This window comes from Rattus rattus, chromosome 12 (assembly GCF_011064425.1).
Source record: "Rattus rattus isolate New Zealand chromosome 12, Rrattus_CSIRO_v1, whole genome shotgun sequence".
Lineage (NCBI taxonomy): Eukaryota > Metazoa > Chordata > Mammalia > Rodentia > Muridae > Rattus > Rattus rattus.
Window position 1 is genome coordinate 14515711 of NC_046165.1, and position 16924 is coordinate 14532634.

Sequence of the window (16924 nt, forward strand, 5' to 3'; positions counted from 1 at the left end):
ATACAGATACTCCTTCCCATTCCCTACTCTCCTTTTCCTCTGAGGTTTCCCTTGGTTATAACTCCACCCGAACAATTACCTCACGCAGGACTAGGGACATCCCCTCCCACTGAGACCAGACAAGGTGGACCAGTAAGGGGACCGTGATCCACAGTCAGGCAACAGATTCAGAGACAACCTCTGCTCCAGTTGTTAGGGATCCTGTATAAAAACCAAGCTGCACATATGCTACGTGTATGTGGGAGAGGGAGAGCTAGGTCCAGCCTGTGTTCGCTCTCCGGTAGGTGGTTCAGTCTGTGGGAGTCCTTAAGGGACAGGTTATTTGACACTGTTGGTGGTCCTGTGAAGTCCCTGTCCTCTTTAGGACCCTTAAGTATTTTGTATCTCTTCTACAAACCTCCCAAGCTCAATCTAATGGTTGGCTGTGGTTCTTAAAATCTGGTTCCATTGACTGCTGGGTAGAACCTCTCATAGGACAGTTATGCTAGGATCATGTCTGCAAGCATTACAGAGTATCATTAATAATGTCAGGGATTAGTTGTTGCCCATGGAATGGGTCTCAGTTTGGGCCATTCGCCGGTTGGCCATTCTTACTGCTTATGCCTTGTCTTTGTTTCTACACAAAGCTTCTCTTAGGATAAATCATTCGTCCTTTTCTTAGTATTGCGTATTTACATTCAGACTGTGAAAGGCATGAATGATATATAAGATTCAATGAAAGTTTAATCATTTTAGATAAAGTTTCATTGCCAAACACTATTCTTTGAAACACTGATTTATATGCACTGGGGCAAATGATTACATTCATGTCATATACTTCTTCCAATATACTCCATGCCATGAGACATACCGCGAGAGAAGTGTTGAACAAGTTGCACATGTGCAAATGTCACTCTCATTTATGAAGATGCAGATGGATCAGTAAAAACTAGGAAGATATGCTCTTCACGAGCTGAAAGTTATGCTCTATTCATTTAAATATATATTGTTATAGCAAGTAAGACACTGGTTAGAGCTCTACTCACATTCTAATCCTATCGCCAAGAAATGGTGATTGTAAAACCTAATGGCCTTCTCTTCCACTCAGATGTGAATGCAAATTTTAATTTTATATTTGAAAATCAAACTTGGCATTAATTGCAAGGCACAGAAATGTGACAATTAAAATCAACATTTTATAAATGTTTTATTAATTCATTAAGAATTTTATATAATTTATTTTATTAATTTTCACACCGATAACAACACAACTCTTCCCAGATTTTCTCAACCCTTCGCTTTCCTATTTACCCAAATTGGAGTCATTTGATCATCACCTCCAGTTTGGTCTGCCCAAATATCAAACATTTTCGGACATGTGGTCTTTCACTAGATTATAGTTAATTTATCAGTGACTTTCCACTCAAAGAAAATGGTCTCTCTCCATCTCCAAATATATATATATATATATATATAGTGTGTGTGTGTGTGTGTGTGTGTGTGTGTGTGTGTGTGTGTGTGTATGTGTCTATGTTATCTTACATCATGACCACAGTTTCAAATTTTGTACTTCAGGCAAACTTCACCAATACTTATTAAAAATATTTTCATTTTATTGATTCAAATTATTTTTTGAAAAATAATAATCTTTATTTTATATATCCATAGGAGAAAGTTTTACAATTCAAAATAGAAAACCATCTTTCCAGAATAGAAAAAAAAATGGTATTTAAAGAAATATTTTTCCTTCTTTTTATTTAATCCTTTTTTCTTATTCCCCTCCTGTTCTACCCTTCGACTGTTCCATGTCTCCTACCTCCTCTTCTACCCCTCCCCCACCTCTGTCTCCACAAGGACGTCCTCAATGCCTCAACCCCACCCAACCTGACCTCTAAACTCCCTGGAGCCTCCAGTCTCTTGAGGGTTAGGTGCATCTTCTCTCACTGAACCCAGACCCAGGAGTCCTCTGCTGTATAAGTGTTAGGGGCCTCAAATCAGCTGGTGTATGCAGCCTCCTTGGTGGTCCGGTGTCTGAGAGATCTCGGGGTTCAGGTTAATCGAGACTGCTGGTCCTCCTACGGGGATGCCCTTCTCCTCACCTTCTTCCAGCTTTTCCCTAATTCAACCACAGAGGTCCCCAGCTTCTGTCCATTGACTGCGTGTAAATATCTGCATCTGGCTTTTTCAGCTGCTTGTTGAGTCTTTCTGAGGGCAGTCGTGATAGGTCCCTTTTTGTGAGCCTCAGAAATAGTATCTGGCTTTTGGGCCTCCCCTTGAGCTGGACCCCACTTTGGACCTGTCACTGGACCTTTTTTCCCTCAGGCTCTTCTCCATTCCCATCCCCGCAGTTCATGCATTTCGTTTTGGTGTTGTCAAAAATGAATATGTGCTTTGATATTAGGCTTTGGCGTTGTCAGGAAATATTTTATTATTTTTTTCAGGTTGTTCAACATTTTTAAGGAAGTAAATACTTCTCGAGCAACGTATAGAAATTTTAAAAATATGTAAGTTTGAATAGGATATATTAAATATTTATTTATTTATGTTCATAAATTGTTACATTTGGGGACCTGTAAGGTAATCCAGCAGGTAATGGTGTTTTTATGCAATTCCACGAACCTGTATTTAATCCATGAACTCTTTTTTTTTTTGGTTCTTTTTTTTTTTTCGGAGCTGGGGACCGAACCCAGGGCCTTGCGCTTCCTAGGCAAGCGCTCTACCACTGAGCTAAATCCCCAACCCCCATGAACTCTTATAAAAGAAGAAGAGAGGAACCAATGCCAGAATCTGATCCTCTAACCTTCCTTTATAGCCAGTAGCAAATCTACCCCCCATACAAACACTAGTAATAAGAAAGTACTCATTCTCTAGGCTCAGTGTCCATCCGCTGCCTATACTCCTCATCTAGGGACGGATGAAATAGTCAAACAAGTTTTTAAAAGCATCTCATTTGCATTTATTTATTTATTTAGATTTCATTTTGTTAGCATTATTATAAATTTTAGTAACCTGTAGACTAGACAAAACAAGATGATAGATACCTATTTTGAATAGGTGAATTGAATATTTCCTTCAGTGCAAGTTTATAAATATGTAAAATTGACATTAATTTAAGGATGCATGTTTAAACTTTTTCTTCAAATGATATTTGCAAACTCCTTGTAGGTTTCTCATTCCCCAAGTGTCACTAAGAATTTTGTTTCCATCTAAAATATTTAATTGTACCTATGTCGTGTCAAAACTGACACAGAAGTCTATCTCTGCCATCCTTCCAATTCTAGAATTCAGGTCTTTTAAATACTTCAATTCTTAGACATTACTTAAACATTACTCTAACGTCTGTATGTACCAGTTCTCTAAGGTACAGTTAGTCCAATGATAAATGAAAAAAAAATCTATTTTATTTTCAGATATGGGCTCATCTAGCCCAGGCTGGCCTTAAACTCACTATATAGATAATATCATTCTTGAACTTATAATTGTGCTGTGTTGGCTAGCTCTAATTCTATGGTAGAATGCCATGACTAAAACCAACTTGGTGTGAAAGGGCTTATTTCAGCTTACCATTCATTATCCACAGTAGTTGGAGCAGAAACTTAAGACAGAAACCTATAGGCAGGGAGTGATACACAGACCATTGATTGCTGATTGCTGGCTTGCTCTTTATTGCCTGTTCAGCCTGCTTCCTTATATATCCCAGGAACATCTATGAAAGGGTGGCAACACCAGCCATGGGCTGGGCCCTCACACATCAACTACTAATTTAAGAAAATGAACCACAGCCTTGTCTACAGGCCAATCTGGTGAGAGTCTTCACAGCTGCGTTTCCCAGTTCATGCATCAAACTTGTGCAAGTCAAGTTGACATAAACATGTCAACATGGTGTCCCACCTTTAACACCTTTCATGTGACCCTATAGAAACTATTCTAATATCATTTCTGACAGTGTGATAAAAGACCTAAACTAAAACCAACTTAGCAGGAAAAACTTGTACTTGACTTAAATTTTTATTTTACAATCTGTCACTCTATGACCCTCATGTTACATCAACGGTGAAGATCAGAAAGGAGCAGACACATCAACAACACTATAGGTGTGTGTGTGTGTGTGTGTGTGTGTGTGTGTGTGTGTGTGTGTGTGTGTAGACAGACAGACAGACAGAGACAGAGACAGAAAAGAGAGAGGTCATCACTGTGTGTTAATACTTTCTACTCCAATTAACAATTAAAACAATTCTCACAAACATGTCCCTTGGTCACTCTGATCTGGACAATTCTTTGATGAAGGCACTCCAAAATCTTATGCAATATTGGGAATCTAAGAAGGGTTTCATGAAGGCAGGAGAACAAGACTTGAACTACATCACACTGGTTCTTCTTTTTGTTTTTCCTTTACTTGTTTTCTTTCTTTCTTCTTTTCTAAGTCGTATCTTTACCTTCCAATTTATGTACCCCACAGGGATGTATAAGTAGCTCAAATTTCATAATTTTTTTTACCCATCTAAAAACTTTGAGTTAAGGCAATTAAGATTGCTTCTGTTTCCTACATGAAAGCTGAAAAGCGTGCAACTATGCATCATAAATCTAAATATACTATTAATGAGCTGTCTTCCGCTTCTGTAAAAGGACTATCAAAAATAGACTCATTTCTTTTAGCTGCATGATATTCTCAATTTAAATAAAGTAATTCAGAGCTAGGGGAAGGACTGAAGGAGATGAAGGTGATTACAACCCCATAGGCAGAACAGTATCAAGTAACTGGACCACCCAGAGCTCCCAGAGACTAAACCACCAACCACGGAGTATGCATTGGAAGGATCCATGGCTCCAAATATGGTGTAACAGAGGACGGCCTTGTCTGGCATCCATGGGAAGGGAGGCCCTACTCTTGTGGTTACTCATGCCCCAACTTAGGGTTATGCTAGAGGTGAGGTGGAGTGGGTGACTGGGTGGAAGAGCAGCCTCATAGAGGCAAAGGGGGAGAGGGCAAATGGGATGGAGTGTTTGGGGGTAACCGAGAAGGGGATATCTTTGAAATGTAAACAAATAAAATGAAAAAATTAAATATTTTCATATTTATCAATTAGAAATGTATACTCTGGATATCAAAAGCATTTTACACAGCATATTAAAACATGTGGGGTGTGTGTGTGTGTGTGTGTGTGTGTGTGTGTGTGTGAGAGAGAGAGAGAGAGAGACAGACAGACAGACAGACAGACAGAGAGAAATTTCACATTAATTTTGAACACTTCCCAGTCCTGGAGTACACAGAGAAAGGTGGGAAAATATGTTTAAGGCACCATTATTTTTAGCAATTGCTAATATGCACCTGCCACTGATAGCTTAGAGTTTTTTTGTATCTATCTAATGAAATAACTGATCATTGCAGTTAGTAAGGCCTAAAGAACAGGACGTTACCTATAACTTTTACGACTGCTAGGTTTATATTTAGCAAATGCTAAGATTATTCTTTGAAATGAGTTATCAACATTACCATTTTTACTTTACAAATTATACTCACAATAACTCTTCTTGTTGCTCCAATTGAAAGAGAAGAATTGAGTTTTGTTTCAGTGCTGGAAGCAAACTCAAAGGCCTTTGGAATGCTGTACCAACTTCTACCACTGCCCCACACTTCCAACCCTATAGCATCTTAAGCCTTGTAATTTCTTTCCTCTTGTTAATTGTACAGTAATTTATATACTAAAATGATAATGTATCCCTATGGATCCACGATATAATACTTAAAATTTCTGCTACTGGAAAACAGACATATGTTCAAAGTGGCTAAAACTAGGCCAATACATCAGTTCAGGCAAAAACAGAACAGAGCGTAATTTTTTTTTTGTGGTTCTTCCTCCAAATATAAAATAATAAAGTGAAAAAATTGTGTTTTCTGAAGATGATTGGAGTTCCTATTTTCTCTTAATTTTTGATTGTTGACAACTCTAACTCGTAGCCTCCTGTCTATGTTACTAGTAGGTTTGAGCTAACCAATCTGGAAACAATCTGACAGTGATTCTCTAGCTTTAATTCAATTGCCCAGTCTTCATCCTCCTATTTCTCACTTTTATTTCCTGTCCTCTTGGTACTGCCTCAATTTTAATGCACACAATGCCATGGTCACGGGTAAAAGAAAAGGGTAGACAACATAATAAAAATAATAGTTACAAATCCCCTGAAAACCTAAGTGTATACCGGCTGTCAGTTACTGAATAATAATCCAATTGCTATCCTTCCTTTTTGATGATATAATTATCATCAGAGTGAACCTTTCTGAAGTGAGAGTTAAGGTTGTATATATGGTCTCTGAAATCTTAGGGCAAGAAAAAATCTAAACAGAATGTTTTTAGAGAACCAGATATGGGTACCTAAGATATTCATTTTAAGAATGAAATGATCAGGCATTTGAAATGCTATAAATAAAAAAAAAGTTCTTGTAATCAAACAATTAAAGAACTAAAGAAATAAAGTCTTAAAAGAACATTTCTTCAGAAAGATTTTAAAATGTATAAGATTTGAAGAAACAATTTTTAAATATGAACTACTTAGGGGCTTAAATTCTTCTCAGCTGCTACAATTAAAATGAGAATGCTACCGTTGTTACATAAGTCACTAGATTCACTTTGATTTGTAAAACACCATTTCCTATGTAGGAGAGTGACATGAAGATTATCAACCAATGCAAATAACTTTATTTATTTAAATACCTTTTAAAATAATTGCACTTCCATTATAAACAAAAATCTGAATAAATCAGAAGCAGCCGTGGACCCTAATTTTTAGCTTCATTATAAAGTATTTTCTCTAGGGGGAAAAATAATGAAGCCTGAAAACTATAGTCACACATAAGGCTTTTGATTTATTTTTTAGAAGGTGAATGAAAAAGCCACGTTTTTCAGGAAAGCAATTTGTGTCACATTTTCAAATTTAATTAGTGCCCAATTTCAACTCAAAACACCAAGCACAAAATGACAGGAAGTTAACTATTGTGCAGGAAGCCTGTTTGTCATTTCTTTTTGTGTGCACATGTGTGTGTGTGTGTGTGTGTGTGTGTGTGTACAGTATACTGCTGCGCAAGAAACAATTTCAACATTGTATTATTCCTCTTTCGTTCATAACAAAATACATTATTAAGCATCGAAAGCCACATGCGATCATTTCCACCAAAATCCATTCGCTCTCTATTTGGTACAAAAAAAGCAGTGCAGAACACCACTTGCAGAAATAGGAGGAGTTGAACAGTCCCAAGGTGGAGCTGTCTCCTGTGTTATATGACACTGGCAGATTAAAGCACTTCTGATGGGGAAGGGCTTAAAGGCTGAGTCAAAAGCCAAGAAGTCTCTTTATTTACGCCTACCTCCCAGTCCTTGGCAATCTGACTAATAACAAACTGAGCTAACTAGAAAGACTCGACCGAGAGAGGAAGGAGAGCATTACAGCAGTCTGGATCTACAACCAAAGAAAGCAAGAGTGAACACCCCCGGTCTCCGCAGAGCTTCTTGTTTATTTACTGTGACCAGCAGCTTGTCAATGGTTAACTATATGCAAAACAAAGTCAGCATAGCTGCGAAGTACGCTGTGAATATTAATTGGGGGAGAAAAGGACTCCGGCTTCAGGATGCTCCAGCGTGTGCTCTGTCTGCAACACTTTCAATGAAAATAAGGACTCAGCGTTTTGCCTTTGACCAGATGTTTTAACTTTCTGAAGCTACGGGACTTGACAGAAAGTGGTATTTGAGGAGAAAGTGCACTGTGGTCCTGTGGTTGGTGTTTTCTTTTTCAATAAGGAAACTGATCGACTTTGGACACCTCTTCCAGCTGGGCATTTCTTACAGCACCAGGAAGTGTCTGCTTTACAGGTAAGAGGCGCGCTTGCAGCTTTTTTTATATATCGATGTTTGCATTATCTAGAAGATAGTGAATTTATGTCTTTCTTCTCTCTCTCTCTCTCTCTCTCTCTCTCTCTCTCTCTCTCTCTCTCTCTCTCTCTCTCTCTCTCTCTCTCTCTCTCTTCTTTTCCTTAAAGGATACTCAGTTTTAGTTTTGTTCCCTAGCCAAGCTAACGCTGCAGCAGATGCCTTTTCTCCTGAGCAACGGGCATTTAGTTCAACAGCTGTCTGCAGGGAAAAGCAGATTCCATAATATGCCATTATTTCTTTTTTAAATATGCAGTTTGTTATTAGAAACTAAAAATGTGTGCCTTCCGTGGGCCAACTGGATGCCACGGTTGAATTTCAAGTGTAGGCAAGATATCAGAGAACGCTTTGAACTTCGTATGATACTTTTATACGGTTCTGTCATGAAATTATGTAGTCTTTGAAAATATGCAAATGGAGTTGTGACTATTTTAAGATTATGTTAGATATGGGAAACAGAGGTCGATTCTTAAGAGCTGTACAGTTCTGAAAAGATTTGAAACTCCACCATGCACATTTTGAACAGCATAAATTGCCTATAAGATTAAAAAGGAAATAAGCTGTTAACATCTGGAAAATATTGACTGTGTTTTCGGGATGCTGCCATTGATGAAGTAAATCAAACTCCTTGTTAGTAATTTATGAATTACTTAGACGTTCCGTGAGCCAAGGCACAAGCAGAAGGCTCGACCCAAGCTCCTTAGTTCTGAGCAGAGGGCTCTGAACTGTTTAAAATTAGTCTTTCTCCCTGTGGAAATCCAAAGCCTCTTAACTTTGCTGTAACATGCAAAGGCTTTCTATTGTTCTGTTCCTTCAGTTGTCTTCTGCATTCCAGCAACTTTGCATTGTAAGTTTCCAAGGAAGCAATGTATTTTCAGGAACCAAAGTTTGTTTTCAGCCTTATTGACTCAACCTGGGATATTTTATCTGACTGTAATTTTAATTATCATCAATGCTACCATTTGTATTTTATCTACAAAATTGAGAGCATCTGTCAGCACTGTAATGCTCAATGGTTGTGATATATGGTGCTTGTCTTTCAACTTCATTTATCTATCTATGGGCAAATATTTAAAGAAATGTGTGTGTGTGTGTGTGTGTGTGTGTGTGTGTGTGTGTGTGTGTGTGTGTGTTTCTCCAATCATTTCCAAGGGGATCTTTCTGAGGATTACTGACATGCCTGCAGTTTTGTGGGGACTGATAGCTTATATACATGATTGCTAACTAATCTATCACTTTTTTTAGTCATCTAGAGCATATCCTGAAACATTTTAAAGGCGTGCAGTTTATTTCAGACCCCGTTTTTTAGAAAATGCATGCCTTAGTGAAGGCTGAATTGTGTGGTGACATTCAGTGTCCTACAACCTGCTTATTGTGTCCTTTGGAAGTCATTGGCCAGATCCTTACAGGAGGTCATTGCTTGTATTGTTTTGTTGCTTGTTTGTTTATTTGTTTGTTTACAGAATATTGAAATACATGTTGTTGATTTCTTTTTTTTAACTATGTTTTACTTCATTCCTGAGGAAGTTTAAAAGCAGCAGCAAGTATCTCATATCTAGAAATCCAAGACAAAGTGTGACTTTTTTAAAGTGTGGGTATTCTTAAGCAGACACATTTGATACACAAAAGTGTTATACAAAGTGCCTCAGGAAAAAAAAAAGAGCCATCACTAAGTCATTTTTATAATACTAAGTTTTATTATACAATTAAAGACACAAATTCCTTTTAATCTTTTCAAGTGAATTTTCAATACTATGCATATTTTTGCAAACCCAGAACAAGTTACAACAAAGATATGCTTATACATAAATTAATTATTTCAGGCTCCCTGGAAACATAAATGAACTTGCAGGTGTACACACATACTTATATACATACTCACACCATTTTATCATGTTTCTTCTATCACCAGAGCTCTATATTTTATTATATATATATATATATATATATCATTCATGGAAATTTGTTGCAAGGGAAATTAGATATGATATATCCACATATTCCGTTTGGACCATTTTGAAGTAGCCAAGGAGAAATTCTCTTCTCTGTGAAAAGTACTTTTTAACACTTGTGATCACAAGTGCTGATATAAAATTATAATGTTTAATTGTCCTTATTTTTGAGGAAGATACAAGTTAAAGTTAAAGTACTCTGTTTAAATGTTTATTCAAACTAAACAAAAATGTAGAAATGATGACAAGTTATTTGTAGTTTCATGGTACTTTCCTTTGTATACAAACCTTATCAGACACTTCTCGCTGCTTTTGCCCATTAGAATCCCCTGTGATTGGAATTCTTTTTTTCTTTAACAGACACAGATCCCATCGTAGGACAAAATGAAGCTGAGGATTTATCTCCTTTATCCCTCTCTTCTTGCTTGTCTATCTCTACAGTCGCAGTCACCCATGCCCCCAGTCAGAGGCTCTTGCGACACTCTTTGTACTTGTGAAGAGAAAGATGGCATAATGATAATAAACTGTGAAGAAAAGGGCATCAATACATTATCCCAAATAAGTGTGCCACCATCACGACCTTTCCACTTAAGTTTATTAAATAATGGCTTGACAATGCTCCACACAAATGACTTTTCTGGGCTTACCAATGCCCTTTCAATACACCTTGGATTTAACAACATAGCAGATATCGAGACAGGTGCATTTAATGGCCTTGGACTTCTTAAACAACTTCATATCAATCACAATTCCTTGGAGATTCTCAAAGAGGATACCTTCCACGGTTTGGAGAACCTGGAATTCTTGCAGGCTGATAATAATTTTATTACAGTGATTGAACAGAGTGCCTTCAGTAAGCTCAACAGGCTGAAAGTGTTAATTTTAAATGACAATGCCATCGAGAGTCTTCCTCCAAACATATTTCGATTCGTTCCTTTAACCCATCTAGATCTTCGTGGAAATCAGTTGCAAACCTTGCCTTATGTTGGCTTTTTAGAACACATTGGCCGGATATTGGATCTCCAGTTGGAGGACAATAAGTGGGCCTGCAATTGTGAATTATTGCAGCTAAAGAACTGGCTGGAAAATATGCCTCCACAGTCTATCATTGGTGAAGTCATATGCTACAGCCCTCCACTTTTCAAAGGAAGCATACTGAGCCGCTTGAAAAAGGAATCTATTTGCCCTACTCCCCCAGTATATGAAGAGCACGAGGATCCAGCAGGGTCTTTGCTGGCCATAACATCTTCCACAAGTGACAGTCGCCTATCAAGCAAGAATACATCCATTTTAAAACAACCCACCAAAGCGCCAGGTTCCGTACCTTACCTTACGAAGCCGTCCACTCAGCTTCCGGTACCCTATTGTCCTGTTCCATGCAACTGCAAAGTTCTCTCCCCTTCAGGACTTCTAATCCACTGTCAGGAGCGCAATATTGAAAGTGTGTCAGATCTGCAACCTCCTCCACACAATCCTAGAAAGCTGATCCTTGCAGGCAATATTATTCATACTTTAATGAAGGCTGACCTGATGGACTATTTCACGTTGGAAATGCTTCACTTGGGAAACAATCGTATTGAAGTTCTTGAAGAAGGATCATTTATGAACCTGACAAGGCTCCAGAAACTCTATCTCAATGGCAACCATCTGACCAAACTAAATAAAGGCATGTTCCTTGGTCTTTACAGTCTCGAGTATTTGTATCTCGAATACAATGCGGTAAAGGAAATATTGCCAGGGACCTTCAACCCAATGCCTAAACTGAAAGTTCTTTATTTAAATAACAATCTCCTTCACGTTTTACCGACACATATTTTTTTAGGTATTCCTCTAACTAGAGTAAATCTTAAAACAAACCAATTCACCCATTTACCTGTAAGCAACATCTTAGATGACCTTGACTTACTGATACAGATTGACCTTGAGGATAACCCATGGGATTGCTCTTGTGACCTGGTTGGATTGCAGCAATGGATACACAAGCTTGGCAAGGGCACCGTGACAGATGACATCCTCTGCGCTTCCCCAGGGCATCTTGACAAAAAGGAATTAAAAGCCCTCAACAGTGAACTTCTCTGCCCTGGTTTAGTGAATAACCCTTCCATGCCAACTCAGACTAGCTACATTATTGTCACTTCTCCCACAATGGCAGCCGATGCGGCTGGTACTCTTTTGAGTTCCCTCACTGATGCTGTGCCCCTATCGGTTCTGATATTAGGACTTCTGATTGTGTTCATAACTATTGTATTCTGCGCCGCGGGGATAGTGGTATTTGTCCTCCACCGCAGGAGAAGATACAAGAAGAAAAAGGTAGAGGAGCAACTGAGAGACACCAGCCCTGTACACCTGCAGTATAGCATGTATGGCCATAAAACAACTCACCATACAACGGAAAGGCCCTCTTCCTCTCTCTACGAACAGCACATGGTGAGCCCAATGGTTCATGTCTACAGAAGCCCATCCTTCGGTCCAAAGCATTTGGAAGAAGTTGAAGAAAGAAGTGATAAAGAAGGAAACGATGCGAAACATCTTCAAAGGAGCCTGTTGGAACGAGAAAATCATTCACCCCTTACAGGTTCAAATATGAAATACAAAGTCGTAGACCAATCAACAGATTTCCTACCTTTTCAGGATGCGAGTTTACTATACAGGAACATTTTGGACAAAGAAAGAGAACTTCAGCAGCTTGGCATCACAGAGTACCTACGGAAAAATATTGCTCAGCTCCAGCCAGATGTAGAGGTTAACTATCCTGGAGCCCACGAGGAGCTGAAACTAATGGAAACTCTGATGTACTCACGACCCAGAAAGGTGCTGGTAGAACAGACTAAAAATGAGTATTTTGAGCTCAAAGCGAACTTGCATGCTGAGCCTGACTATCTAGAAGTCTTGGAGCAGCAGACATAGAGGAAATGGTTATGGGCTTTTGCAGAAAGGCTGTGATTCTGACTTAAGTCCAGACCTTTGAAATAAGTGCCTTACACGGGTGTCATCAATCAGAATTCAGCACAGCAGTAATCCTATGGGAGATAAAAGAAGAAAGTGAAACTCAGGGATAATTGAGGAAGCCATGGCATTATCATCAGGCAGTATAGCCTGTTCTAAATAAAGCAAGTCCTTGCACATAACTGCTGCAGGGGTTATAGTAGAATTGCTTCACATGCTTACAAGTATTTGATAGAATTTCTCTTGCACACCTAAAGGGTTGAACATAGAAAAAGCTCCAGTTTCTTGAATACTCCATTCATGACTAAATACAATTAAATCTCATCAGTTAAGTATATACCTGTATATATATATATACATACCATGTAAGGAATATATTCATAACCAACGTATATGTCAGAAATTTAAATGGCCAAACGCACCAAATTTTCTCAAAATGAAGTGAAAAGGGAACTGGAACTTAAATTTCGAAATGGCTATAGTGATTAAAAATGTAAATTTTGTAATTATGTGGGCCATTAATGATTCACAATTTTCAACAAGGAATGAATAGACAAATGCCACTGCTAAGCTTTCTGAATTAAGACTCAAGATGGCAAATAGTTCATGTGGGAAACTAAGCTAACGTGTTAGTTTAATCTACACCTTTTTGTGTGGATGTTTCTGATGTAAAGCTGCTGTGAGGCTAAGGTATGTTGTTTGTGTTCAACATTCTATTCTTCTTGGGATATTTTTTTAAATGCTACTGAGATTCTACTGAATAGATGATTAGAGCACTTAGGAGGCTTGCTTCTTTTCATAGTGTCAATTATTTGTATGACTGGATGATAATGATGAAAATATGTCTCTCGTGGCAAGTAACTCAAAGGTGTAAAATGAATAGTAAAAATTATTTTATTTTTTATTGACATACCCTGATAGATGTTGTAGACTAGTAGCAAAAGGCACTACTAAAGGTAAGTGTTCTGAGTTGCCTCAGGAGAGGGATGGTATAGCTTTATTTTACAAGGAGGTATCACTAGATTTCTATGAACTATTTATTCTGTACAGTTTTGTATATTTTTGGTTCACAAGATAATTATACTTGGGTGCCTTTTAAGAAAGTTCAAGAATACTGCTCACTTCAATAAAATTAAAATGAAAACACATTTAAGTGTGTTTCAATCAATTACTCTAAGCTGTGATTCAATTATGTCATGATTACCACCTCTGTATGCTCTCTGCATATAGAAAAGATTGGTTCTGTTTGTGTGTGCATAGAAGTCTTGTGTTCATCACACACACACACACACACACACACACACACACACACACACACACACACACACGGAGTAAGCCTTTTGGTTTTCCATAGGAATGACACCTAACCAAATTTGAAATAGGTTGTTTGCTTATCCATTTGTATTTATAATTTTCATATATTAGACTCTACCAGGACAAAAGAATCACTCAACATAATTGAAGTCTGTGTTTTTAATACATTGCAATCCTGAGTTCTTATTGGGAGAGAGAGATTAATAAAAGAAGTACTTTGTAGAAGATGTACTTTTGCCCACACATGTAACAATGTCTTTCAGCAATGTCTGAGTAGTCCACCCGGTATTTCATCTTTCAGTACTCCTTTCTTTTCCCTCCTATTAATCCTGTGAGGTCTGCACCCAAAGATTTGAAGACTAGATCTGAGTCTAATGTGTAATCACATTCACCAGCTTTATATAGTAAATTATTTCTTACATTGATGGAATCAGCACTTTAGAGGCTCATTGTAAACCAACATCACTTCATTCCTTTCCAGAACTTGGAAAGACACATGCTTGAGTTTTTGCCTAAAAGTAAAAATTTCTAGGTAAAAATGCATGCACATACAATTGCTTTATGTTTTGTAGAAAACAGTGACTAATAATTTCTCCAAGGATGGAATTTACACACAAAACATCGAGTAAAAGGAAAATCTTGAACATACAATGTGTTATCCTATTTCTCCTACTCAGTTGAGTTTCTGCCAATATCTTTTATCCCAATCATAACCACAGGAGTATTAGCAAGATTTAACAAAGCCCATGCCTCAGAAACCTTTGAACTGCTCTGTGCATGCAAGTACATACGTGCACGAAGAAAATCCCGCCTTCAGGACTATCCTTCCCTTTACATCTCCATGTACTTTTCATTGCTGAAAATAATAATCTGAATTTTCAACTTCTTATCTAGAGGAACAAAATTATTTATGAAACCATGTAAGTATAGCCCTCAAGTTACAGATATCCCAAAAATCAAAGACAATAAAACATGATAAAAACTTTAAAGAACCTGAAAAATATTATAGCTTCCAGGCTGTATAATATTTTAAGTAATTAAATATTTGTTTGACAGTACATATTCCTTTGTCACGTATTTTGCTACTTATTATTGATTATTGGCTTGTATCTCAAGTGAGGTATTATGATCTGTGAAAAAGTTTCAAATATTTGATTGTTTACTTTTGTTCTATATACCTTTATATGAAACAAAATGAAAGCTGTTGCATTACTTGATTACAAAGTCACATGACTGCTGAGCTAGCAGAGTAACCAAGTGTCCCAACTCTTATGTCACTGTACGTTGGTTACATAAAATCCCCTTAATTGTATGTGATTCACTTCCTATTCCAAGTAGAAATTATCCTTTTTTCATTTTGTATCCCTGTGTATCTTGAGTTGTGTACAGAAACTGAATTTCTGCAATGTATTGGCAATAATATTTTATCATTGCAGCCTATTATTTTAATCTGTCCTAATCTATTATATGTAAGTTACAGGAAGGTTTCTAGGAAAAGTCACAGTAGCCGGTAAAGAACACGCAAGTCCTTGTGACTTTAAGACATTGAGACCTTCCATTAATCTCTGTCATGGGACTGAAATTTTAAAATTTGTCGAGGAAAAATGATATCAATTGTGTTGCCTTTTTACAATCAACATCCTGTATTCTGGCACAGACAAAACCTCTCTCTATTGATTTCACGTTAAATAAACTGAAGCATCATGTAAGCTGCCTTAAGCTCCCTTGATGCCTTGGCCAACTAATTTAAAAGGTTTAAGATTTGAAGCAGCATTGAAAATCTGACATATGTAAACCCTTTCTCATTAACATGACAGTTTCCACCCAATGGCTTATATCTCTTCATAGGACTTTGTTTTCAAATCTATATATCCATATCTATCAATTAAAATACCTATATATGATCTCTATTTATCACATATGTATTTATGTGACATCTACTAATTAAATAGACATTAAATGAGATAATATAAAATGTGTATTATAATTTGTATATGGCAACTATAAAGAGATATCAATATTTTCAATATTAAATTGCATTATTTTTATGTGAGAGCTAACAAATAAATAATGGAAAACACTTTAAAAGAAGAGGAGATTAACAAACAACCTGCAGGCTTTTAGAGATGTATTTTATTTTTCAGAAAAGAAGTATCCACAGAATTTTCGACAGTACTCCTCATTCATTTGATACTCAAACAACCATTGAAAGTTTTCTCTTCCTGAAAAGACAGTCGTTCAGACATGTGTTTGCACAAATGCTATTGAGGCTTCTCCTCATGTGGAAAATGGCTTACACAGTGGATGAAGGATCTTTTTCATTTCTTTTGCCCTTACAGTTTTTTTATGAGGATGACAGAGTCTTATAAAATTTCAAAATTCTAATGTAAATAGAGAGATTCTGTTCTTGCTTTTCCTACCCCAGCCAGAATAACCTCACATCTGGGAAACAAATTAAAAAAATACTTAATGACTTAGGAATGGACTTATAATTAAAAACGCAAAACTCAGAACTACACTTTTTCTAATTCTTGATACCTGAAATATGTCCTTGGGTTTGTATCTGAAAATATGACTCAAATATTATACATTACTGATGTTTAACTGTGGTTATAATTTTAACATTAAATTATGTTGTTAATGACTAATTACTTATGCCAGTAATAACTTGTATTATTATCCTTATTGATACCATTCCTTATAGAAGATATATTAATGCTTATTGTATACAATGTCATCCTTCTATGTTTATAACAAGGTAGACAGCCAGATATAAAACCCTATTCTAGCTGCTGTGAAAGCAAATTAAATAGA

General features: G+C 37.0%; 1 protein-coding gene across 1 annotated transcript; it reads left to right on the forward strand.

Moving 5' to 3' along the window:
- Positions 1 to 10216: 10216 nt before the first annotated feature.
- Slitrk6 (SLIT and NTRK like family member 6) lies at positions 10217 to 13944 on the forward strand. Its single transcript, XM_032918114.1, has one exon. The coding sequence runs from the start codon at positions 10235 to 10237 to the stop codon at positions 12755 to 12757; it is 2523 nt and encodes an 840-aa protein (XP_032774005.1). The 5' UTR covers positions 10217 to 10234; the 3' UTR covers positions 12758 to 13944.
- The last annotated feature ends 2980 nt before the right edge of the window (positions 13945 to 16924 follow it).

What these genes read in the sequence shown, in the direction of transcription:
- Slitrk6 (XM_032918114.1), top strand. Translation starts at nt 10,235, where the DNA reads ATGAAGCTGAGGATTTATCTCCTTTATCCCTCTCTTCTTGCTTGTCTA.